At 43.6% G+C, this 26858-nt stretch overlaps 1 protein-coding gene across 1 annotated transcript; it reads right to left on the bottom strand.

The window, feature by feature from the left end:
• Positions 1-8356: 8356 nt before the first annotated feature.
• Positions 8357-25616, bottom strand: LOC128068733 (pregnancy-associated glycoprotein 2-like). The gene is made up of 9 exons (XM_052661929.1): positions 25525-25616; positions 24247-24397; positions 23180-23297; positions 22984-23102; positions 21557-21750; positions 20579-20695; positions 10620-10761; positions 10435-10533; positions 8357-8494 (listed from the first exon to the last, which is right to left on the bottom strand). The coding sequence occupies exons 1-9, from the start codon at positions 25575-25577 to the stop codon at positions 8357-8359; spliced, it is 1131 nt and encodes a 376-aa protein (XP_052517889.1). The 5' UTR covers positions 25578-25616.
• Between the last annotated feature and the right edge of the window lie 1242 nt (positions 25617-26858).

Genomic DNA, 26858 nt, shown 5'->3' on the forward strand with positions numbered 1-26858 from the left:
AATGCAGCATCATCTTGGGAATCTTCAAAGACCAGAAAGTTGAGGGACTTCAAAGACCAGTGAGGACTGGACATAAAGTGCAAGAATCCATTTGAAGAGGCCAAAATTGGGACAATTTTAGCATTGCATCCAATCCATTGAAACAAATTAAATGTATAAATGTCATAAATTCCAAATACTATGCTGTTGTTCAGCCACGTAGTTGTGTCTAACTCTTTGCAATCCCCATGGAATGCAGCATGCAAGGCCTGCCTGTCCCTCACCATCTCCAGGAGTTTGCTCAAGTTCATGTCCATTGCATTGGTGATACCACCCAGTCATGTCATGCTCTGACACCCTCTCCTCCTTCTGCCCTCCATCTTTCCCAACATCAGGGACATTTCCTATGAGTCAATTGTTTGCTTCAGGTGACCAAAATAGTGGAGCTTCAGCTTCAGCATCAGTCCTTTCAATGAGTATTCAGGGTTAATTCCTTTCAGATTGACTGGTTTGATCTCCTTGCTGACCAAGGGACTCTAAGGAGCCTTCTCCAGCACCACAGTTCAAAGGCATCAATTCTTTGGTGCTCCCCCCTCTTTACGGTCAGGCTGTCACAACTGTACATGACCACTGGGAAGGCCATCAGTTCAGTTCAGTTCAGTTCAGTCGCTCAGTCATGTCCGACTCTCTGCGACACCATGAAGGCCATAATCTTGACTATATAGACCTTTGTTGGCAGAGTGATGTCTCTGCTTTTCAACACTCTTTCTACATTTGTCATAGCTTTCCTGTCAAGGAGCAAACGTCTTCTGATTTCATGGCTGCAGTCCACATCCACAGTGATTTTAGAGGCCAAGATGAGGAAATCTGTCACTACTTCCACCTTTTCCCCTTCTATTTGCCATGAAGTAACGGGGGTGGATCCCATGATCTTAGTGTTTTAATATCTAGTTATAAGCCCACTGAAGGTGTCCAAATGTTAATAGGCAATATCTAATTTGTCACTGTGACAGATTGCTAAGGCATCAATTTTCACCATTCTAAGCACTGAGAAAGGAAAATGATCAGCTATATTTATGCTATTTTTGTTTGTATGAGGCATAGTTAATGTACTATAAACAGTAAAAGGAATCTTATTTTTATTGAAGAATTTCAAGAATTAAATTAGAAGGAATGGTAGAAACAAGAACCTCTATTTTGAAATATCCTCATAAAATGATTCTAGGCAAGTGTCATCAATGAATGCTGAAACTGTAAGTGAAAGATAGAAGGGGAGGTATATAAAGTATACATGAGGATGACAACACCAGAATCCACTGCATTTCAGCATCTCTCAAAGTGAGGCAGAAGGAAATTATGAGCCTCTTGTAGTGGAACCATAAGAAATATATATCTGCATATGAAATATTCCAATAAAAAATTCTGAACTCAAGTATAGATCTAACTACCAGTTTCCGGGGGGGGGGGGGGGAACAGATAAAGGAATGGAGAAAAAATCCTCTAAACAGGTGGTCCCACAACTTTTTGGCACCCAGGGCTGGTTTCTCAGAAGAAAATTTTTCCACAAACCTGGGTGGGGGGATGTTTCCTGGATGATTCATGGTTATTTCATTTATCGTGAACTTTATTTCTATTACTATTACATTGTGATATAAAAAGCAATTATTATACAACTGTCCATAATGCAGAATCAGTGGGAGCCCAGAACTGGATTTCCTGCAACTAGACAGTCCCATCTAGGGGTGATGGGAGAGTGAGGGGGAGCAGCTGTAAATACAAATGAAGCCTCATTCACTGGCCTGCTGCTCACCTCCTGCTATGCTGCCTGGTTCCTAAAAGGCCAAAGATGGGTACTGGTCCTGGTACCAGTGTTGTGGATCCCTGCTCTAAACCCAATATTGGGACATTGTATAAGACAAATCACCCCGGTTCCTATCAGTTTTTAAACAAATAAATGGCATTAAAATTTCAAGAGAAAAATTATTTCATCTTAAAAGAGAATAACCAAGTACAAAATATGAGTACATTCTTTCAAAAAACTGTGAAAAGCCATCTGTCTTTAGAGAATCAGGGAAATTTGAACATGGACCAGATAGAAGATGTTTATTTTCCTTGGAACAAAATAGTATTTTTTGCACATAATATCATTTTCTCCCAAATATTTATTATATGTAACTTGTGAAATGGTCATCTCTTCCCTAAAATACTTCAGAAAAATGAATAAAGAGTAAAAAGGGAAATTAAATTAGGGTCTGTCTTGATTTAAAAACAGATCTGCTTAGCTGCTATGGATTGAATTTTTTGTGTCCACACCCCAATTCTGATGTTGAATCCTTGACTCCCCATGTGATGGTATTAGGTGGTAGGGCCTTTGGGCAGTAATTAGGTTGATATGGGGTTTCAATGGTAGGGCCCATATGATGGGATTAGCCTCCCCTTCTTTTTCTCTTTTATTCTCCCTCTTCCTCCCTTCCTATCCCTACCACATGTGAGAACACAGCAAGAAGAGAACTGAAGGAAGTCAAAAAGAGTGTCTTCACCAGGGAGCCAATTGTTCACCTTGATCTTGGCTTCCAGTCTCCAGTCTATGACAACCTGTGAGACTAAGAGAGTAGTTTTGTAGTTATTGACGCCAAATGTGAAATACAGCATTCACGATACTATTCTTTCTTACTTTTGTTATGTTTGAAATCACTTCATTATAAGAAGTTTACAAAATGTCCATTTTTAAGTTTCTGTCTTTAGTGATACCCTGCAGGGCCCAAGAAAACAGATTCAGGAAGGCCCCCAGGGAGTGAGTGCTTGGAAACCCACCTGCTCTCTATCCCCCTCTTCTGTCATCTGATCACCATCCTCGACACCCAACAACCCCACCCCCAAACCTATCTGCATCTCCACTCCCTTGCTAATCTGCTTGTTCATCCAGCTGGAGACTTTGATGAGACAGATCAGGGCCTGGAAGTAGAAGGAATGTGGACATTATTAGAAAGAATGATTTGGACCACCCCTCCCTGGCTTTATCTTCTTTAGTGCCATCTGCTGGTGAAAGGCAGGGCCTGGGTAGGGAGGGAGCCACAAGTGGGGCTGCAGGGATATTTCCAAGGGAAGGGTGAAGTTCACATCCCAGTAACCAAGAGGTGGGCAGTATGGTCAGGACACAGGAGGGAAGGAAGAAGCACTAGGAAAAGAATGATGCCTACCAGAGGGCCAGACGCATCAGGGGTTTCCAGTTAACCTTGCTGGAGATCGTGTTCTTCTGGCTGGAGTTCCTCCTCCAGACATGGAACGTCTGGAGTGGAACTCGCTGCTAATGATCCACGGAGAGAGGGACAGTCTCATCCAGGGGCCTTTTGAGTCCACTATAACTGTTGGCATCATCCCAAGCTAGAAACAATATGGCAGGTCATCAGAGAGATGACCTATTCAAAATACTGCAAAATTTAACCAAGAGTCTCGGCATGTCTTGTGCCCAAAGTTCTTTTCAGTTCAGTTCAGTTCAGTCACTCAATCGTGTCTGACTCTGCGATCCCATGAATTGCAGCATGCCAGGCCTCCCTGTCCATCACCAACTCCTGGAGTTCACTCAAACTCATGCCCATTGGTTGGTGATGCCATCCAGCCATCTCATCCTGGGTCGTCCCCTTCTCCTCCTGCCCCCAACCCCTCCCAGCATCAGAGTCTTTTCCAATGAGTCAACTCTTCGCATGGGGTGGCCAAAGTATTGGAGTTTCAGCTTTAGCATCAGTCCTTCCAAAGTACACCCAGGACTGATCTCCTTTAGGATGGACTGGTTGGATCTCCTTGCAGTCCAAGGGACTCTCAAGAGTCTTCTCCTATACCACAGTTCAAACGCATCAATTCTTCAGCGCTCAGCTTTCTTCACAGTCCAACTCTCATATGCATGCAAGACTACTGGAAAAACCATAGCCTTGACTAGACGGACCTTTGTTGGCAAAGTAATTTCTCTGCTTTTGAATATGCTATCTAGAATTCTTTTAGTGGAACTGATTCATCATCCCACCTTGGGTTTCTGCTGAGAAACCTACAACCTCCCAGTTAGTAACTTCTGACTTATTATTACCTGATCTCATTCCTCAGAAACCAAGTGGTGGAAAATTCTAGCGGGCAAGGGATCTAAGGTCCTCCATCTCACAGCAGCTGTTTGCCAACTGGTCTGCCCTCTCCACCCCGTTCTGAGCCCAGGATCCATGGACATCACCAGGAAGTCACAGCTCCCTACCTATCAGATGCAGTCTCAGCATTCTCAGCAATATGTACCTCTGGGCCACTTGTCCATTGATTGACATTGAGCTTCAGTCTGGAGCAAATGCTCTGGAGCAAATCCAGTTTCCTTCATCCAACAGATGGGAAACTGAACCCTGGGGTGTATGACTCACTCTAAAGCTGCAGGTGGGGTGGAGAAGTGCTGAGTCCCAGGGTTCCTGGTTCTCAGGTTGGGACAGCTCCAGAAAGGGAAATATCATAGAAAGCTCAATTGCATCCACTGCTGAGCAGCTCTCAGAGGTCTGCTGATGACAGAGTTGAAGTACTTTTCCCTTGCTCCTTAGTCTGGCTCTGATTCTATCAGCAAACCTGCCTTCTTGTAGCAGCAGGAAAGGAATACTGGTAGCTGGGTCTTCTGGGTTCTGGGCATAGTGAGGGCAACCCCCTCCTGGAGTGGCCCAGGAGACATTGGTACAAATGGTGTCTGACTCACTCCCAGCTCAGCAGCCCCAGAGCTCCCTCTCCTCATCCACACAACACAGACCATTGGGAGGCTGGGTTACATGGATCTGCATTCACAGTAAGGAGTGTTTTCTGTTCATCCTTCTGACAACTTCGATGCTGTGCCTTATTGTTTTATCAGGGAACCCCTGGCTGAGAAAGGTAGGGGGTGCTGAGACTAGCCTGGATTCAAGGGCTGTGTACCCTCTTTGACACTCAAAAAAGACCTTGGAACTTTGAAGGCCTTGAGAGGGGATGAAATAGTCATGTTCTTTCAGGACTTTGCTTTATGGACCAGGTTGGAGAAAAAGAACAGACACCAGGACAAGGCTGGATATCTCTGGGTCCCAGATAGTTGCAACTTGAGTTCCAGCCACCAGGCTTCACAGTCAGGTGCTGATGTTAGTTACAAATCACCTTTGGAAAAGGAATAGAGAGGAAAGAGTTTTTGCCCAGAGAGCAGTGTGGTCAGGGGACCATGGGATCACACAGGTAAAGATGAGACAAGGGCGATTGCTTGTTTCTTTGCTCTATCAGTTCCCTGGAAGTTCCACCCCTGAGTACAATCTCTCTGACAGAGATTGTCAGAGTCACTGGTGGTGCCCCTGGCACCTGATGCCCTTGGTAATAACTGTTTGTGTACACAATCCTGAGCCCAGAGCTGACTCAGCCCTGCGACAGCCCCAGTCTCCCTTCTGAGGGAGGTGAGATGGCTCATTTGTTACACTGTACAGGAGGCAGACACCTGAAACATCCCTAAGAAACAGAAATGTGAAAAGGTAAAGTGATTGTGTGAGGAGGCCTTACAAAGAGCTGAGAAAAGAAGAGAAGCCAAAGGCAAATGAGAAAGGGAAAAATATACCCAATGAAAGGCAGACTTCAATAGCAAGGAGAGATAAGAAAGTCTTCTTAAGTGAACAGTGCAAGAAATATAGGAAAACAATAGGACTGCAAAGGCTGGATATCTCTTCAAGAAAACTGGAGATACCATAGGAACATTTCATACAAAGATAGGCACAATAAAGGACAGAAAAGGCCAGACCTAACAGAAGCAGAAGAGATGAAGAGGAGGTGATAAGAATACACAGAACTATACAAAAAGTCTGAATGACCCAGATAGGCATGATGGTGGGGTCACTCATGTAAAGCCAGATTGTGGAGTATGAAGTCAAGTGGGGCTTAGGAAGCAGCGCTCCAAACAAAGCTAGTGGAGGTGATAGAATTCCAGCTGAGCTGTTTAAAATCCTAAGAGATGATGCTGTGAAAGTGCTGTTTTCAATATCTCAGCAAATTTGGAAAACTCAGCAGTGGTCACAGGACTGGAAGAGGTCAATTTTCATTCCAATCCAAAAGAAAGGCAATTCCAAAGAATGTTCAAACTACCATACAATTGTGTTCATCTCAAATGCTAGCAAGGTAATGTTCAAAATCCTTCAAGCTAAGCTTCAACAGTACATGAACTGAGAAATTCCAGAGGTACAAGCTGGATTTAGAAAAGGCAGAGGAACCAGAGATCAAATTGCCAACATTCATTGGATCATACAGAGAGCAAGGGATTTCCAGAAAAACATCTACATCTGCTTCACTGACTATGCTAAAGCCTTTCACTGTGTGGACCAAAACAAACTATGGGATATTCTTAAATAAATGCAAGTACGAGATCACTGTACCTGTCTCCTGATAAATCTGTATGCAGGCCAGAAAGTGACTGTTAGAACCAGACATGGGACAGTTGAATGATTCAAATTGGGAAAGGAGCATGACAAGCACTCTGGCTATTTAACTTATGTGTAGGATACATCATTCGAAATGCTGGGCTGGATAAATCTCAAGCTGGAATCAAGACTGCTGGGAGAAATATCAACAACCACAGATACGAATGTGTTACCACCCTTATGGTAGGAAAGGAAAAGTAACTAACGAGCCTCTTGATGAGGGTGAAAGAGGAGAGTGAAAAAGCTGGCTTAAAACTCAACATTCAAAAAACTAAGATCATGACATCCAGTCCCATCACTTCATGGCAGATAGATGGGAGGCAAGTGGAAACAGTGGCAGATTTTATTTTCCTGGGCTCCAAAGTCAATATGGACCTTGACTGCAGCCACGAAATTAAAAGACACTTGCTCCCTGGATGGAAGAAAAACTATGACATACCTGAACAGTGTATGAAAAAGCAGAGAATCGCTCTGCTGACAGAGGTTTGTAGTATCAAAACTATGGTTTTTCCAGTAGTCATGTATAAATGTGAGATTTGGACCATGAAGAAGGGTGAGTGCCAAAGAATTGATGCTTTCAAATTGCAGTGCTTGAGAAGATTCTTGAGAGTTCCCTTATACCACAAGGAGATCAAACCAGTCGATCTGAAAGGAGATCAACATCTGACCCCTGCTGTCGCAGCTTTGGCCTCTACCAAGGGTATCCGGGTGGAAAGAACTGATGCTTTCACTCCAAAAGTGCCTAACCATGGCAGCTCCAACCAAATGTTTTGCAGTTCTTCCACTGGAGGAAGCTCAGAAAGGCTGAAGACTCTATATATCCTGAGTCCCCCGTTACATGAATGTCAACCTCCCCAGCAGCACTGGAGGCCAAGAAAGGGGTGTGCTGAGCCCTGGAGGATGGAAATGGACCAGGCATCCACAGAGGCTGTCACTTGCCAAGTGGGACTGGAAATGACCCTGCAGGCATGTGTGGCAGAGAGCTGGTGACTGGATTGGGGTGGGAGATGGACATAAGGGAACCAGCCCAGTATAAAGGACCTTACCCAGAACTCCCTGGAGCAGAAATCCACTGACAAAGTTCATCTGAGATGGGACAAATAGAGTTTATTTTCATTACTCCTTATAATCCCTCTGAATGAGGAGGTTGTGGAGTTAGTGGTGCCATCATAAACTCTTTCATGGACTAAACCATCCACCAGTCACTATCTTTGGGGCTCTCTCTCTCCAGTTCCAGTCATGTGTTTTTTTTAAGAAACTGACAGTCATGTTTGCTACAGGAACAGGGCCATGTGACTTTGTAAAGCCAGTCATAGGACCCCATGGCTCTGCCAGGATAGTTGGTCCAGGGCTGGACTTGTGATCTGAGATGGGCCATTCAGAGCACTCCCTTGAACCTTGATAGCTCTAAGCTTCTTCCTTCCTGGTTAGATGCCTTCAGGATATAAAACCCTATGGCAGGTAGCTTTGGATTCCTCCACTAGGTGTAGAAGCCTTAAGAAAGAAAGCTGTCAGACTAAGACAATCAAAGAAGAGAGAAGGGAAAGAGCGAGGAGGAGAAAGAGAGAACTGATGACTTCTGATTTCTTGGGTCCAGTCACTGAGATCTTTGAATCTGCTCTAGTTCCTGTGTCCTGGATCCCCAGAATTCTTCCAATAAGTTCTCCCTTTCCTGGAAGCCATTTGGAGTTAGGCTTCTCTCACTTGTGATTCAGAATTGGTCCTAGATTCTCCCCGATCATTATGTACCTCCCAGATACAAACAGAGGCATCCTTTTGTTTTAGAACCATTAAGAGTAAAACCTTTTATTCTTTAGTGAGAATATGACTTGCAGAGCACCAAACACAGTTTACCAGCATCCTGGGCAGCAGTGCCCTAAGTATGAGCAAGTGTGTGTTAGAACTGGCCTGACTGATTCCTGAACAAGTCCAAGCATTTACACAGCAGGAGCCAAGCCAATCCTGTTATTTCCTCGGTCATAAACTGAGAAATACAGCCTCAAGAAGACGTCACCCAGGATCCATTTGTCTGTGTTGTCCCCATGAAAGCTGCTAAGGCATAAGCTATTGGAAATCTGAGGGAGACAGAAATATATTCCAGTTAGCCTGAGCCCTTGTCTGCAACCTTCCTCAATATCCAGACCTGGCATACTTCTTGGTTTTATTTCCTTCTTTTGATAAGTATCAAGTGGTTTCCTTAGAAGCTGGGGATGTGAGAGTGCATGCAAAAAGTTAAAGGGCCAAGACATGTGGTTGCCATGAGGAAGGGTGTTGGGGAGGTGAGGATTGGGAGTTGGGATTATCAAGTGAAACTAATATATACAGGATGAATAAATAGCACAGTCCTACTATATAGCACAGGGAACTATATTCAATATCCAGCAATATACTGTAAGGGAAAAGATTAAGAAAAAAAGTATATATACTTGTTTTTGTGTAACGGAGTCACTGTGCTGTATAGGAGAACTTAATGCAACACTGAAGATCAGCTACACTAAAATAAATATTTTTTTTTAATGAGCAAGAATGGTCACAGTTCCCCCTCAGTCTCTGTTTCTTTCAGTCCACTGTTCACTGCTTTCTCTGCACAGAATGCCTTTTCTTTTTCCCACTTTTCCCTGACCTGTTTTTTGTTTTAAAAAAAAAAAACTTAATTTTGTATTGAAGTATAGCTGATTAACAATATTGTGAGTTTTAGGTAGACAGTTAAGGGACTCAGTCATATATATACACATATCCATTCTCCCCCAAACTCTCTTCCCATCCAGACTGCCACATAGCATTGAGCAGAGTTCCCTGTGCTACACAGTAGGTCCTTGTTAGTTATCTATTTCAAATAGATTTATAGCAGTGCCCACAATGCATTGTTTAAGACTGTTCTCAGGCCCTCTAGGCAGCCTTCCAGGACCCACAGTCACCGTCCCTGAAGACTTCAGACTGGGTCAATGACTTACCCTGGCTCTGCCATAGTCTGTGGCGCTCATCACTCCTGATCTGTTCCCAGCACACCTTTGCATAGCTACCGGGGTACCATTTGCATGGAATCCAGTATAGATTTGCCTCAACCCAAGCATCTCCTCATTCCTCCATGAGGCTGCGTTTTAGAATTACTGAAATTCCCTCTTCCTCAAAGCCTTCTTTGAGCCCATCAGCCTGCTCTGAACTCCCACAGGGAGCTGATAGGAAGCCTCCACCCTATACCGGGGCTATGCAGTCACTGTGCACCTTTTATTCACCTTAGCATCCAAGCCCCCCCCCCCCCCCCCCCAAAGAAGGGACTGGTACCCCAACTCAGAGAGAGAGCACTGAGGCTTAGAAAGGGGAAGTTGCAGCCAAGTATTAAGGTAATCATGCTGTTTATGACCCTAATCTGGACATTTTTGAGATGGGATGGGAGACTGCTAATCACTATGGTGGGACAGTACACTGCCAACCCCGCTTGTCACATGGTCTATTTCAGGGATTGCTAGAGCTGACTTTCCATGTTCATGCACCTGAGGGCTCTGGTTGAACTGAAGCTCTGTGAGGACTGAGGCCCTTAGTGTTCCCTTCTCCTTGTGACTCCCGCCATGCCAGCATGGAGTGCTGTCTCAACATTTATTTCTGGATGATGGATGTCCCAGACTGCCCTTTACTCAAGTGGTTGGTTTTGTGGGAGGCACTGGCCCAGCCAAAGGAGCTCAGCAGCTTCTGCAATGGTGTGAACTGGCCTGCAGAGGGACCCTTCGTCCCAGCAGCAGCCCAAGGGTTCTTGCCTGTGTGTGTGCTAAGTCACTTCAGTCGTGTCTGACTCTGTGCAGCCCTATAGACTGCAGCTTGTCAGGCTCCTCTATCCATGGGATTCTCCAGGCACGACTACTGGAGTCAATTGCCATGCCCTTCTCTAGGGAATCTCCTGATCCAGGGATCAAACCCGTGTCTCTTACATCTCCTGCATTGGCAGGCAGGTTCTTTACCACTAACACCATCTGAGAGTCCCAGAATTGAGAAGCAGCTCTCAGGATTGGCCCCTCACCTTTTGGATGTAGGCTTCAGCAGGCACTGAGTAATCGATGCCGTTGATGGTGAAGATGACAGGAGGCAGGATACTGATGACAGGACATGAAACCATGTACTGTTGGGGAAAAAGGGAGAGAGGTTGGCCCAGGAGATCCTTGTTGTGTGGGGGAACCGGAAGAAACCTGTGTCATGACCCTTCACCTCGGAATCATAGGGCATGGCATGGATGAACTTCTGGATGTTGGTGACCGGTCCTGCTGGGCCATGAATCAGTGACGTCCCAGTATCCACAAGAGCCTCACAGCCATGTTCACAGCCAATCACTTTCCCATTCATGGAGATGCTGAGAAACAGTGGGACAAAGTGGGGGTCAAGATTACTCAGAAGTCTCCCTCACAGTTGCCCCCTCCACAACTGACTCCCAAACAGTCCTTCAGCTCCTTCAGCTCTTGCCCTGACTCTGTTTTTCTTTGCTCTCATCATGTCACCTTCTTTGATATCCTTAAATGCAGTACTTGATAGGCGGTCCTAAGATGGCAGAGGAATAGGACAGGGAGATCACTTTCTCCCCCACAAATTCATCAAAAGAACATCTGAACACTGAGAAAATTCCACAAAACAACTTCTGAATGCTGGCAGAGGACATCAGGCACCCAGAAAAGCAGCCCATTGTCTTCGAAAGGAGGTAGGAAAAAATATAAAAGACAAAAAGAGAGACAAAAGAGGTAGGAATGGAGCTCTGTCCCGGGAAGGAAGTCTTAAAAAAGAGAGAAGTTTTCCAGCACCAGGAAACACTCTCACTGCCGAGTCTGTGGTGAGCTTCAGAACCACAGAGGGCAACATGACTGGGAGGGAAAATAAATGAATAAATCAAACCCACAGATTATGTGCCCAACAGTAACTCCCCCAGCGGAGAAGCAGCACAGACGTCTGCATCTGCCACTAGCAAGCGGGGTCTGGGCAGGGAGGCACAGGCGAAAAGCCCTAACCTAAGACACCATCAGGCCCACTCACAGAACAAAGGACCGAACAGAGCTTGCCGGCTGCAGACAATCCCCCTCTGGTGACAGGCAACCAGAGCTGTAAGGGGGAAATCGCGGCCCCAGAGAGGCATCATCTACCAAACCGCAGGCAGGCTTCATTGTTAACTAAGACTTCTTGGGATTCTGCATGGTCAACATCCGCCTGAGAAGGTGCACCAGTTGTACACCCAGAAAACTGAGTGGCAGGGACAGAGGAGGTGCTAACTCACAGCGACCACGCTTGCCAAACACCTGGTCACCTGAGCTGCTCAGACCTGAGAAGGGCACAAAACACAGGCCCAACCAAGTCTGCACCTCTGAGGACGACTCAAGTTCCTGAACCTGAGCGGCTTAGACCTGGGAAGTGCATGCAACTCAGGGCCTGCCTCAGACAGTTCCCAGCAGAGCAACCTAGAGCCTAAGCAGTGTTGACAAGGAAAGCACACACACCGTGAGCGGGAGCAAGCCCAGTGTGGCCAAGTCACTGCGAGCACATGCCAGTGTTATCTGTTGGCAGCGTCCCTCCCTCCCCACAGCACGACTGAACAAGTGAGCCTGAACAAGTGAGCCTAAGCAAGTGTCCACCACCCTCCCCCCTTGTGTCAGGGCAGAAATTAGATACTGGAGAGACCAGCAAACAGAAGAAGCTAAAACAGAAGGAACCTCCTTGGAAGTGACAGGTGCAATAGATTGAAACCCTGTAGTTAGTACCAACTACATAGGAAGGGGCCTATAGATCTTCAGAAATATAAGCCGGGTCAAGGAACTATCTGAAAATGAACTGACCCCAACCTGCCCACTACAACATAAGAAATAGTCCTAGATATATTTTTACTATTTTTACTATCATTCTTTATTTTTTAAATTTTTTTTAATTTTTAAGTCCTCTATTACTCCTTTAATTTTCATTTTTATAACCTACTATTACTTTGTAAAAAAAAAGAAGAAGAGAGAGAGTGAGACCCTATTTTTTCAAGCAAACTTCACATATATATATTTTATAATTTTTGTGACTTTATTTTATTTCTTTAATATTGTATTTTTGAAAATCCAACCTCTACTCTAGATATTTAATCTTTGCTTTTTGGTATTTGTTATCAATTTTGTACCTTTAAGAACCCAATCTTCAGTACCCATTTTTACTGGGGAGCAAGATTACTGGCTTGACTGCTCTCTCCCTCTTTGGACTCACCTTTTTCTCCACCAGGTCGCCTCTATCTCCTCCCTCCTCCTTCTCTTCTCTACCCAACTCTGTGAATCTCTTTGTGTGTTCCAGGCTGTGGAAAACACTTAGGGAACTGATTATTGGCTGTATCTGTCTCTCTCCTTTTGATTCCCCCTTTTTTCCTCCTGGCCACCTCTATCTCCTTTCTCCCGCTTCTCTTCTCTGTATAACCCCATGAGCATCTCTGAGCAGTCCAGACTGTGGAGTGCACATAAATAAGTGATTACTGGCTAGATTGCTCTCTCTTTTGATTCCACCTCATCTCATTTGGGTCACCTCTAACTCCCTCTTCCCTCTTCATTCTCCATGTAACTCTGTGAACATATATGAGTGTGCCTCAATGTGGAGAAACTTTTCATCTTTAACCTAGATGTTTTGTCAACAGTGCTGTATAGATGGAGAAGTCTTGAGGCTACTGTAAAAATAAGACTGAAAACCAGAAGCAGGAAGCTTAAGTCGAAATCCTGAGAACACCAGAGAACTGACTCCAGGGAATATTAATCAACAGGAGCTCAACAAACGCCTCCATACCTACACTGAAACCAAGCATCAGCCAAGGGCCAACAAGTTCCAGAGAAAGACATACCACGAAAATTCTCCACCAACACAGGAACACAGCCCTGAGCTTCAATATGCAGGCTACCCAAAGTCACTCCAAACCCACTGACATCTCATAACTCATTACTAGACACTTCATTGCACTCCAGACAGAAGAAATCCAGCTCCACCCACCAGAACAAGCACACAAGCTTCCCTAACCAGGAAACCTTGACAAACCATCTGTACAACCCCACCCACAGCAAGGAAACTCCATAATAAAGAGAACTCCACAAACTGCCAAAATACAGAAAGGCCACCTCAAACACAGCAATATAAACAAGATGAAGAGACAGAGGAATACATAACAGGTAAAGGAACAGGATAAATGCCCACCAAACCAAACAAAAGAGGAAGAGATAGGGAATCTACCTGATGAAGAATTCTGAATAATGATAGTAAAAATGATCCAAATCTTGAAAACAAAATGGAGTTATAGATAAATAGCCTGGAGACAAGGATTGAGAAGATGAAGGAAAGTTTCAACAAGGACCTAGAAGAAATAAAAAAAGAGTCAATTTATAATGAATAATGCAACAAATGAGATCAAAACATCTGGAGGGAACCAACAGTAGAATGAAGGAGGCAGAAGATAGGATAAGTGAGGTAGAAGACAGAACAGTGGAAATAAATGAAACAGAGGGGAAAAAGAAAAACAAATTAAAAGAAATGAGGACAATCTCAGAGATGTCTGGGACAATGTTAAACACCACAACATTTGAATCAGAGGAGTCCCAGAAGAAGACAAAAAGAAAGACCATGAGAAAACACTTGAGATGATAGCTGAAAACTTCCCTAAAATGGGGAAGGAAATAATCACCCACATCTGAGAAACCCAGAGAGTCCTAAACAGGATAAACCCAAGGCAAAACACCCCAAGAAACATATTAATCAAATTAACAAAGATCAAACACAAAGAACAAATATTAGAAGCAGTAAGGGGAAAGCAACAAATAACACACAAGACGATTCCCATAAGGATAACAGCTGATCTTTCAATAGAAACTCTTCAGGCCAGGAGGGAATGGCAAGACATACTTAAAGTGATGAAAGAAAATAACCTACAGCCCAGATTACTGTACCCAGAAAGGATCTCATTCAAATATGAAGGAGAAATCAAAAGCTTTACAGACAAGCGAAAGCTGAGAGAATTCAGCACCACCAAACCAGCTCTCCAACAAATGCTAAAGGATCTTCTCTAGACCAGAAACACAGAAAGGGTGTATAAACTCGAACCCAAAACAATAAAGTAAATGGCAAGGGGATCATACTTATCAATAATTACCTTTAACGTAACTCGGTTGAATGCCCCAACCAAAAGACAAAGACTGGCTGACTAGACACAAAAACAAGACCCCTATATATGTTGTCTACAAGAGACCTACCTCAAAACAAAGGACACATTCAGACTGAAAGTGAAGGGCTGGAGAAATATTTTCCGTGAAAATAGAGACCAAAAGAAAGCAGGAGTAGCAATACTCATATCAGATTAAATAGACTTTAAAACAGGCTGTGAAAAGAGACAAAGAGGGACACTACATAATGATCAAAGGATCAATCCAAGAAGAAGATATAACAATTATAAATATATATGCACCCAACACAGAAGCATCACAATATGTAAGACAAATGCTAACAAGTCTGAAAGGGGAAATTAACAATAACACAATAATAGTGGGAGACTTTAATACCCCACTCACACCTATGGATAGATCAACTAACCAGAAAATTAACAAGGAAACACAAACTGTAAATGATACAATAGACAAGTTAGACCTAATTGGTATCCATAGAGCATTTCACCCCAAAACAATGATTTCACCTTTATCTCAAGCGCACACAGGACCATCACCAGGACAGATCACATCCTGGGCCATAAATCTACCCTTGGTAAATTCAAAAAAAAACAAAAAAGAAATCATTCAAAGCATCTTTTCTGACCACAAGGCAGTAAGATTAGATCTCAATTACAGGAGAAAAACTATTAAAAATTGCAACATATGGAGGCTGAACAACATGCTGATGAATAACCAACAAATCACAGAAGAAATCAAAAAAGAAATAAAAATATGCATAGAAATGAGTGAAAATAAAGTCACAACAACCCAAAACCTGTGAGACACTATGAAAGCCATGCTAAGGGGAAGGTTCATAGCAGTACAGGCATACCTAAAGAAACAAGAAAACAGTCAAATAAATAACCTCACTCTACATCTAAAGCAACTAGAAAAGGAAAAAATGAAGAACCCCAGGGTTAGTAGAAGGAAAGAAATCTTTAAAATATGGCAGAAATAAATGCAAAAGAAACAAAAGAGACCATAGCAAAAATCAACAAAGCCAAAACCTGGTTCTTTGAAAGGATAAATAAAATTGACAAACCATTAGCCAGACTCATCAAGAAACAAAGGGAAAAAAATCAAATCAATAAAATTAGAAATGAAAATGGAGAGATCACAACAGACAACACAGAAATTCAAAGGATCATAAGACAGTACTATCAGCAATTATATGCCAATAAAATGGACAACTGGAAGAAATGGACAAATTCTTAGAAAAGTACAACTTTCCAAAACTGAACCAGGAAGAAATAGAAAATCTTAACACACCCATCACAAGCATAGAAATTGAAACTGTAATCAGAAATCTTCCAGCTAACAAAAGCCCAGGTCCAGATGGCTTCACAGCTGAATTCTACCAAAAATTTAGAGAAGAGCTAACACCTATCTTACTCAAACTCTTCCAGAAAATTACAGAAAAAGGTAAACTTCCAAACTCATACTATGAGGCCACCATCACCCTAATACCAACACCTGACAAAGATGCCACAAAAAAAGAAAACTACAGGCCAATATCACTGATGAACATAGACGCAAAAATCCTTAACAAAATTCTAGCAATCAGAATCCAATAACACATTAAAAAGATCATACACCATGACCAAGTGGGCTTTATCCCAGGGATGCAAGGATTCTTCAATATCCACAAATCGATCAATGTTATACACTGCATTAGCAAACTTAAAAGTAAAAGCCATATGATTATCTCAATAGATGCAGAGAAAGCCTTTGACAAAATTCAAGATCCTTTTATGATAAAAAGAAAACCTCCAGAAAGCAGGAATAGAAGGAATATACCTCAACAAAATAAAAGCTATATATGACAAACCCACAGCAAACATTATCCTCAGCAGTGAAAAAATGAAAGCATTTCCCCAAAAGTCAGGAACAAGACAAGGGTGCCCACTTACAACACTACTATTCAACATAGTTCTGGGATTTTGGCCACAGCAATCAGAGCAGATAAAGAAATAAAAGGAATCCATATTGGAAAAGAAGAAGTAAAACTCACTGTTTGCAGATGACATGATCCTCTACATAGAAAACTTTAGAGATTCCACCAGAAAATTACTAGAGCTAATCAATGAATATAGTAAAATTGCAGGATATAAAATCAACCCACATAAATCCCTTGCATTCCTTTACACTAATAATGAGAAAATAGAAAGAGAAATTAAGGAAACAATTCCATTCACCATTGCAATGAAAAGAATTAAATACTTAGGAATATATCTACCTAAAGAAACTAAAGACCTACATATAGAAAACTACAAAACACTGGTGAATGAAATCAAAGACGACACTAATAGATGGAGAAATATACAGTGTTCGTGGATCAGAAGAATCAATATAGTGAAAATGAGTATACCACCCAAAACAATCTATAGATTCAATGCAATCCCTATCAAGCTACCAACGGTATTTTTCACAGAACTAGAACAAATTATTTCAGAATTTGTATGGAAATACAAAAAACATCAAATAGCCAAAGCAATCTTGAGAAAGAAGAATGGAGCTGGAGGAATCAACCTGCCTGACTTTAGGCTCTACTACAAAGTCACAGTCATCAAGACAGTATGGTACTGCCACAAAGACAGAAATATGAATCAATGGAATGAAATAGAAAGCCCAGAGATAAATCCACACACCTATGGACACCTTATCTTTGACAAAGGAGGCAAGAATATACAATGGTGAAAAGGCAAACTCTTTAACAAGTTGTGCTGGGAAAACTGGTCAACCACAAGTGAAAGAATTAAACTAGAACACTTTCTAACACCATACACAAAATAAACACAAAATGGATTAAAAACCTAAATGTACAACCAGAAACTATACAACTCCTAGAGGAGAACATAGGCAAAACACTCTTTGACATAAATCACAGCAGGATCCTCTATGGCCCACCTCCCAGAATATTGGAAATAAAAGCAAAAAGAAAACAAATGGGCCTAATTAAAATTGAAATCTTCTGCACAACAAAGGAAACTATAAGCAAGGTGAAAAGGCAGCCTTCAAAATGGCAGAAAATAATAACAAATGAAGCAACTGACAAACAACTAATCTCAAAGATATAAAAGCAACTCCTGCAGCTCAACTCCAGAAAAATAAATGACCCAATCAAAAAATGGGCCAAAGAACTAAACAGATATTTCTCCAAAGAAGACATACAGATGGCTAACAAACACATGAAAAGATGCTCAATATCACTCATTATCAGAGAAATGCAAATCAAAACCACAATGAGGTACCATTTCATGCCAGTAAGAATGCCTGTTATCCAAAAGTTTACAAGCAATAAATGCTGGAGAAGGTGCAGAGAAAAGGGAACCCTCTTATACTGTTGGTGGAAATGCAAACTAGTACAGCCACTATGGAGAACAGTGTGGAGATTCCTCAAAATCTGGAAATAGAACTGCCTTATGACCCAGCAATCCCACTGCTGGGCATACACACCGAGGAAACCAGAACTGAAAGAAACACGTATACCCCAGTGTTCATCGCAACACTGTTTATAATAACCAGGACATGGAAGCAACCTAGCTGTCCATCAGCAGACTAATGGATAATAAAGCTTTGGTACATATACACAATGGAGTATAACTCAGCCATTAAAAAGAATACATTTGAATCAGTTCTAATGAGGTGGATGAAACTGGAGCCTGTTATACAGAGTGAAGTAAGCCAGGAAGAAAAACACCAATACACTATACTAATGCATATATATGGAATTTAGAAAGATGGTAATGATAAGCTTGTATGCGAGACAGCAAAAGAGACACAGATGTATAGAAGTCTTCTGGACTCTGTGGGAGAGAGTGAGGGTGGGATGATTTGGGAGAATGGCATTGAAACATGTATAATATCATATAAGAAACGAATCGCCAGTCCAGGTTTGATGCATGATACAGGATGCTCAGGGCTGGTGCACTGGGATGACCCTGGTATGGGGAGGGATGAGGGAGGGGGGTTCAGGATGGGGAACACGTGTACACCCGTGGCGGATGCATGTTGATGTATGGAAAAACCAATACAATAATATAAAGTATAAACAATAAATAAAATGTAAAAAACTATAATAAAATGCAGTACTTGAATAGGCTCTTTCCTACCTCAGGACCATGACACAAGCTGGTCTTCCTTCCTAGAAGACTCCACTCCCCTTGACTAGTGAATTTCTCCTTGTCTTTCAAATTCCAGCTTAATTGCCATGGTTTCAGTGAAGTCTTTCCCCCAGTGTATATCAAACTCCTGTCTTGGTCATTCTCTGTAGACCCTTCCTCATGTCTAGCATATACCAAAGTGACAATTCCCTATGTGTGTGAGTCATTCTTCGATGTGAGGGCAAGTTTTATTCTCATTGCCTTGCTAAAGTGCCTGACACACAGTGGATGAACAATGAATGAATGGATGTGAAAATAATAAATGAGGAACATCCAAAGAGCTATATCCAGTGTCTCAATGATAATGAGCCAAACACACAGTGAAGATGGAGGTTCCCTGGGGCAGCAGATTCTCATAGTGGGAGACAAGCTGCCCTGGGAGAGGGTGTCTCCCATTACTGCTCATTCACCCAGCTCAGACACTGAGGCCCTGGCCATATGATACCTGATAGCCCACGGATTCTCCAAAGGACAGGGCAAATTTGTCTGATGGTATCACAGAGATTCCCATCAATTACTATGTTAGTTATCAGGCCACTCCTGGATCCCACCTTCCTGATTCTGTCAGTCACAGTGCCTACTCCACTGTGTGCTCAGGATGGAGGTCGGGGGATGGGTAGCTATGGTTACATGGAGCGTCTCTTTTTATGAGTTGCTTTCAGGTCTCAAGACGGTAGCCAACCTCTCTACATAGCTGAGTAGCTTCTCCCTAAGGGGACCAGATTTTCCCATTTCTTCAGAGCTTTCTGTTTTAAACTGACATTTATATGTACTGAGAACTTCCTCAGTCCTGGGTTCAGTTCAGTTCAGTCACTGTCATGTCCAACTCTTTGCGACCCCATGAACTGCAGCACACCAGGCCTCTTTATCCATCACCAACTCCCGGAGCTTACCCAAACTCATGTCCCTTGGGTCGGTGATGCCATCCAACCATCTCATCCTCTATCGTCCCCTTCTCCTCCTGCCCTCAATCTTTCCCAGCATCAGGGTCTTTTCAAAGGAGTCAGCCCTTTGCATCAGGTGGCCAAAGTATTGGAGTTTCAGCTTCAACATTAGTCCTTCCAATGAACACCTAGGACTGATCTCCTGGGTGGACTGAAGAGGATGGACTGTTGGATCTCTGTGCAGTCCAAGGGACTCTCAAGAGTCTTCTCCAACATCACAGTTCAAAAGCATCAATTCTTTGGCCTTCAGCTTTCTTTATAGTCCAACTCTCACATCCATACATGACTACTGGAAAAACCATACCCTTGACTAGACGGACCTTTGTTGGCAAAGTAATGTCTGCTTTTTAATATGCTGTCTAGGTTGGTCATAACTCTCCTTAACCTAGACAATTGATCATCTTATCACAACTCTGTTCAGGCTGAGGAAATTCTCCCTGATCCTCTGTTCACCACACTGTAGGGTCCTCTAACCATGCTTCCCACATCACAGGGCAGTGGGTGCAGCCCTCCCCCAGCAGCACAGACCTCTCTGGACCCTGTGAAGGACCCTGGTCAGAGCCCTGGTCAGAAGGCCTGGGATGATTATGAACCCATGGGTGATTTGTGTATCTATGTGTTTGTGTGTGTGTTTATGTGGCTCTGTGTGTCTGTCTGTGTGCTTGTGTGTATCTGTCTGCCTAAGTGTGTTTATATGTGTGCCTGCATGTGTGTTTATATGTGTCTGTGTGTGTGCTTATATGTGTGGCTTTATGGGTGGAGCATATCTCTGTGTGTGATCATGTGTCTGTGCATGCGTTTGTGTGCCTGCATATGTCTATGTATAGATGTGGGAGCATCATTTGGGGTGGCATTCAGAGGAAGAGGCTTACCGGTCCACAGTTATTAGCCAGCTTTTGGTTTGAGACACTGGTATCCAGTTGAGCTTTCCCTTGTGGTAGGAGTGGTCCACTCCACCTAACATCAACACACTGCCATTCTCCTTGTGGCTGTCGAGAGAATAAAAGAGGGGGACTCCTTGGAGGACTGTTATGCTGGGCAGTCTGAGGGCTGTGCTTGTCCACCCAACAAAGCCCTAATAGGGTCCCCATTTTACAGATGCAGAAATTGAAGGATTGAGAACCCAACCAAGATTAGTCACTGGCTAGAGTGGCACAGAGCAGGTTAGAAGCTGAGTCACTTGGCCAGGTTCCACCCACCCAGGCTTCTTAAGAGGCCCTGTACCTCCTGCAACCTGAATACCCTCAGAGGACAGTGTGCTGAAGGGTTTGGGCTTCCCCCTTGTCCAGCCTGTAATTTTTTCAGAAAAATCAAGGCCTGAGAGTGCTAGGGGTGTGGCTTCAGGTCACCCAGGGTTGGTTTCACCTGCCCATGACCTGTGCTGTCCATGGGGCCCCACATTTAGCAGAGCCCCCCACCTCTGTTATCTCTGTCTGGAAATTCCTAAGACTAGTTGGATAAGGTGTCCCACACTTCCATTTTGCACTGTCTCCTGAAAGTTATGTAGTTGGTCCCAGTGAAATGTTAGTGAGGAAGGAAAGACTTCCCATCGCTCTCTTTCCTTCCATTACAAACTCGCCAGCAAAATGTGTTACTTTTTTCCTCCAACTTTTATCCTGACACCTTCCATTGCCCTCCCACTCACCAAGCCACTGCCCTTGAGCCCATGAGCTAGGTTGTGTTCCAATAAAACTTCATTTACAAAAGCCAGTGGTGAGTCCTGGGGCCATAGTTATCCTGGGCTGCACAGTCTTTCAGGATACTTCTGTAACAAGTGTTCTATAATATTCATCCAACTGAAAGCATCTCACAGCTAATTTGGAAAGAGGGCTTGTTCAGCTCAGACTTACGTGCTCAAGTAGAAGGCAAAGATAGGCTCAGAAATGGCACCTTGTTGCTTCAGCTTGTCAAAGATGGGGATGGTTCCTGGGACAGCGATGCTGGGGTAGGACAAGCCCAGGACACCATCAAAGGGTGCATTATCAAATCCGAATTGTTGCAGGCTTAGGCCAAACGGCTGGTCAGTGCTGACAAGGTTCCCGATCTGTGGGAGAGAAGAGTGTTCACACATAGAGGATTGGAAGTGGGACTGGTCTAGGGGGGTTCAGATGCCATTAGAACCTCAGAGAAGAACTGAGTCCTGGCTGTGCCCTAGGTAGACTTCAGATGGTTAAAACAAGCTGGGACAGGAATTCAGTTTCCATTGGTGTGCGGACATGAATTTTAACCAGCACCAGCTATTTCTGCAAACACCATCTGAGTCAAATAGGCCTCATGCCTTCTGTACAGGTGGGGAAACCAAGTCAGGACTAGACCCAATGGTGCCCCCTTGAGGACAAAATGAGTAGCGAGCAGGGTAGTCCTCTCTTTGGCATCACTATGATCTGATGGCAGAAATGGACTGAATTTATTACAATGTATTATGGATTCTGTGCTTGCCAAGGAAGGCAGGAGCCCATTTTACAATGTCACTGGCAGAGTTCTTATGAATATGCTACCTGGGAAATACACATTTAGGGGTGTGTGTGAGAGAGAGAAATAGAGAGACAGGGAAAATCCTCAGGCACTTTGGGGAGGGAGGCCATTGATTTTACTAGACTTTCAGTGGCCCCCTAGAGTGAAAACCCATTTATCAAGTCCCTCCCATATGTGTGGGCCCCTGCTTTTGCTGCCTGGGTATCTGAAGCCCTGGGCTGCCCCCAGGGTCCCCCAATCAGTTTTATTCTCTCTCAAATAACCCCACACCTGCTTGAGTCCTGACAAGCCAGCCCAGCTACCACTTCCCAGATGTATGACTGTGACAAGGCCCTTGCTCTCTACACCTCAGTTCCCTCATGTGTATCATGTAACTAATCAGAGTAACTTCTGTGTGAGGTTGTTACAGGATCAAACAAGTTATTGCTATGAAAGTACCCAGCACAGTCTGAGAATATAAAAGTGGGTGCTTTTTTCCCTGTCCCTGTTCCCAACAAAAGGAACCTTGAGCTGCTCATGGGCAAAGGAGCTGCAAGCCCACACCCCAAGCCACTCTTGGGGTTAGCCACTCTTGGAGTTTGTGTGTCAGCAGGGGCCCTATCTCCCCAGGAACAGGATTTTGCAGGTAAGGCGGCTAGTCACAAGGGGAGTTAGGGAAGGACAGGCCCTGCCAGCTGGTCCTGCATCTGTTATGTAAGCAGTGGTCACTCCATAGCCAGTTCTGACCTAACATAGGCCATCTATGGGGACCAGGAGGGGGTTGGTTAGTGCAGATCTGATTCAGCTTCTGTTTCCATGTTACCCGAACAGTGTCATAGGCAAGAACTCCATTCATCATCCCAGATCCGTAGAGGATGCGGAAGGGCCTGCGTGTAAGCCGGAAGGTGGAAGATTTGTGATGGTCAAAGGTAATGTGTGTATCTGCAGACACGAGAGATGAGTGTCAGTCAGGTCATAGGGTGGAGGGGATGAGTCAAGATGGGGAAGGCGGTACTCACGACAGGCAGGACTGATGCACTTGATGGAAGGCACCCACAAGTCAGATGAGCCTGTGTCAAAGACAACCCGGAACTCCTTAGGCGGTGTTCCAATGGTGACGTTACCCACATAGGCCATCTAGAAGGACCAGGAAGAAGTGGATTAGTGCAGATATGGCTCCCCTCGATTCCCAGACTGCTGCCTCCCTCTGGGTGTCACATGTCTCTTGAAATCACTTTCCAAACACCATTCAGCTCACAACCTTTGCTCACAGAGTTCTTGCATTCAATATTTTTTCCTGTGCTATGTGGTATGCAGGATTTTAACTCTATGACCAGGCATTGAAGCAGTACCTTCTGTATTCGAAGCCCAGACTGAACCCCCAAGGAAATCCAGTGACCTCATCTGAGAAGCTCTCTAGTCTCCTCTTCAAACCCAGCCTGAGCACCTCCTTTTCCAGGAGGTCCTCCTTAATCAATCACAGCCACTCCTTCTAAACTCAGACCATGTTTGATCAACACCACACAACTGGCCCTTTCACTAAACATTATATTTACTCTTTGCATATCTCTCAGGGTAGCTTGGCCATTCTTGAATAACAGATGAGGCCTTTTTCAAATCAATAATAACTATAGTGTTAAATTCTTATGGCATCAAGTGCCTTAGGGTTTCAGTAAATTTTTGCTGCTGTGATTCTTGGCTCTCTGGAAGTTGAATTCCTCTACCTGGGGATTCACACTTGATTTCCAGTTGGCTTTATTTCTATTAGAGATGGCTTACCACTTCACCTGTAATTGAGTGGCTCACTTAGTTCAGAAAGAACAATCTCCCTCAAACTAATGCCACATCTTTGGCACAGAAATAGATGTTTGCCTGCCACCTGGTCATTGCTGGGCCAGTCACCACAGACCAAGAGTTAAGGATGAGAATGTCTTCTCCTCTGGGAATGGGGCCCCTGTTCTCCACTGTTTTTGCCTCCTGCAGGAGCCCCAGATCCAATATCCGACCTGGCACCTCTAGATGAGCCCCACTGCTAGGCCAGAGCACAAAGGGGTGCTGTGGAGCACCAGCCTCCCAACCCACTCACATCCAGGGCATTCCTCAGGGGGTGAGTAGATAATTTGGGGTCACTAGCAGAATCATCAGACATTCTATTGGCTTGTTCCTCCAGGAAATTGTTCAGCAAGTTTTTTTCCCTCAGGATTTCTCGCATTGTCTTCGTTTTAGTTAGAGGCATTCTTTCACCAAGCATGAGGAAAAGGAAACAAAGAAGGAACAGCAGTCAACTGTCTGTGTTATAGTATAACAGTCATACCTGGCCTTTTAACAGCACTGTGTATTTTCCAAGCATTTTTTTTTTTTTTTTTGAGTGCCATCTATTATCAGAATGCTGTGCAAACACAGGGCAAAGACATAGGTTTGAATACAGATTCTGTTGTGTTATCTTGGGTCAGCCATATGAACATTTGGAGTCTCAGTTTCCCTATCGGTAAAAAGGTAGAAGGGATAATTCCCACCCACCCCCCATGTAGAATGCTTTGGCTGTTAAATAACATTATGGATATAATGTACCTGATATATAGGGAGTCTCAACAAAGACAGCCATTACCGTTGCTGTTGCCACCCCACTATATCTTTCTCATAGAAGCTCAGGGAGGGAGGAAGAAGGGGGATTCTCATCCTCTCTTTACAGGGGAGAAATTTGAAATGCAGTGAGTTTGTAAAGTGACTGTGATCACATTGCTTGTTTGAGGTAAAAACAATCTAGATGTAGCCTTCCTAATCATTCTTCAGAGTTGAAGCAAAAGAGAGGGGTGAGAGAAGAATCCAGGAGAGGGGAACAAATTAGAGAAATTAAGAGGCTAGAGAAACAAGAAGGAGTCAAAATTGAAAAGAGAAAAGGAAAAAAAACACAGAGAGATCTACATGAACAGAGACATCAAAGAGATAGAGAAATAAATAGATGAAGAGATAAATGAGAGAGAGATAGAGATGCAGACGTGGACACATACACACAGAAGTAGAGAGAGAACAGAGAGGACACCTAGAATAAAATGTGGAAAATGCTACTCAACAAGACCACACGTACATTTGCATAGGATGTGCACTGAACAATTGCAAAGTGCTCCATTTTCACATAGATCATGACCGCACCCCCAGAGTCGTACAACCCTGAAGATCTACCTCAAGACCCTTGGAACCCACATTTCCCATGTCAAAGTATTTGCCAATAAGTGGGAGTTGAACTTTAAGACCGTCATGGAGTGATTATATTCCCTTCTAACCCTGACAGGTGGAAGAATATGAGGAAAATAAGAAAAAAAACAGAAAGGAAGTTGATTCCACTTACAGTCCCTGTACTTACATGACTATGCACTCTGAGAGGGCCACCAGCCAGAGGAGCACAAGCCACTTCATGCTTCTTTCCTGGCGCCAAGTGCTCGCAGAAGATCGGGTTCTAGTCTGCAGCGGTGATCAGGCCCTTCTAGTTATATATGTTCAGAACTACCTTAAGTGTTCCCTTTAGGCCATTATTAGATTTGATAAAAATAGAAACCTCCCGATAAAATCTTTACCTCAATCAGTGTCCTTGGGGAGTGGACTTTGAAAATTCTCAGAATACAAACAGTCTACTATAATCTCTTCCTTGAGGCTTGGCTAGAAAGCCAAACTGAAGTGCATGGATTATCTGAGAGTGTGGAAAAATTTGCCAACCTAGAGACAAAACACTGTTGTTAACGTGATAAAAGTGAACACTAGGGGCCAGGCTAGACATTTGTGATCTCATGTGGTCTTCCTAGCCACTTCATGAGATGTGCATTGATGTCCTCAGTTGGACAGGAGATTGCAAGAAGGAAAAGCCATCAAAAAGACTTTAGGGGCAGCCCAGGGACATACGAGTCACTTTAGGTAGTGAGAGAGATGGCACAGATTAGGAGCACCTGTGATGCAAGTCTGCATCAAAGAGCTAGACTAGCGCAGTATTTCAATTGCATGGTTTCAATATTGGAATAAACATCATGCATCCACAAGATACTTTATATAATCGAACAAGCTTATACAGAAAACCTTGTGTGCTGGTGTCTGGGTTAGATGCTAGCAAGAGTCAAAGAGGATCAAGACACAAGTGGTCCTTATCTTCAGCAAGCTAGCAGTCTAGGGCAATTCTCACAAATTCATGGCCCAGGAGGAAGAAAATGAATACAAGGACTAGGTGGCTATGCTAAACACTGGGCAACACAAGCCTTACCACTGAGGGCAGCCTCTCCTCCACTCCAACCATGCTGGAAAGTGGGCCAGTAGGCCAAGTTTTCAAGAGAAGTCAGAAGTCTGGATACTTGTGTACAATCTCCTGATTTTAATGTCAGCAACATTTTTTTCTTTTTTCAGAAAAAAATAGTGAGAGTAAAATCTCCCCAACAGAGTGCTGGATTCAGCCTTCAGTCTACGTAGGTTTTTATTTCTGGCCTAGAGGTGACAGTGCAGTGGGGACAGAGAGGGGTTTAATTCAAGCTGGTTGGTGTAAAGTGATTGAATCCATATTAAACATATTAGTTTTCTTTCTATTTATAAAGAAAGTCACCAGGGACATATAAACCAATGAATTTAATACTACCCATTTGCTGAAGATAAATGGATATATCTCTGACATAATATCCCAGTAGGGCCCATGCCAAGAAAAATTTTTCTGCCCAACCA

Source organism: Budorcas taxicolor, chromosome 25 (genome assembly GCF_023091745.1).
Source record: "Budorcas taxicolor isolate Tak-1 chromosome 25, Takin1.1, whole genome shotgun sequence".
NCBI classification, from domain to species: Eukaryota; Metazoa; Chordata; class Mammalia; order Artiodactyla; family Bovidae; genus Budorcas; species Budorcas taxicolor.

Bases quoted from the DNA above. Each gene is read 5' to 3' on its own strand.
- LOC128068733 (XM_052661929.1), bottom strand. From the start codon at position 25,577: ATGAAGTGGCTTGTGCTCCTCTGGCTGGTGGCCCTCTCAGAGTGCATA. The intron at 20,696-21,556 runs GTAAGTCTGAGC...TTCTCTCGACAG, and splicing joins TTTGCCTTCTACTTGAGCAC to CCACAAGGAGAATGGCAGTG. The intron at 10,534-10,619 runs GTGAAGGGTCAT...TTTCCCCAACAG, and splicing joins CCATGCCCTATGATTCCGAG to TACATGGTTTCATGTCCTGT.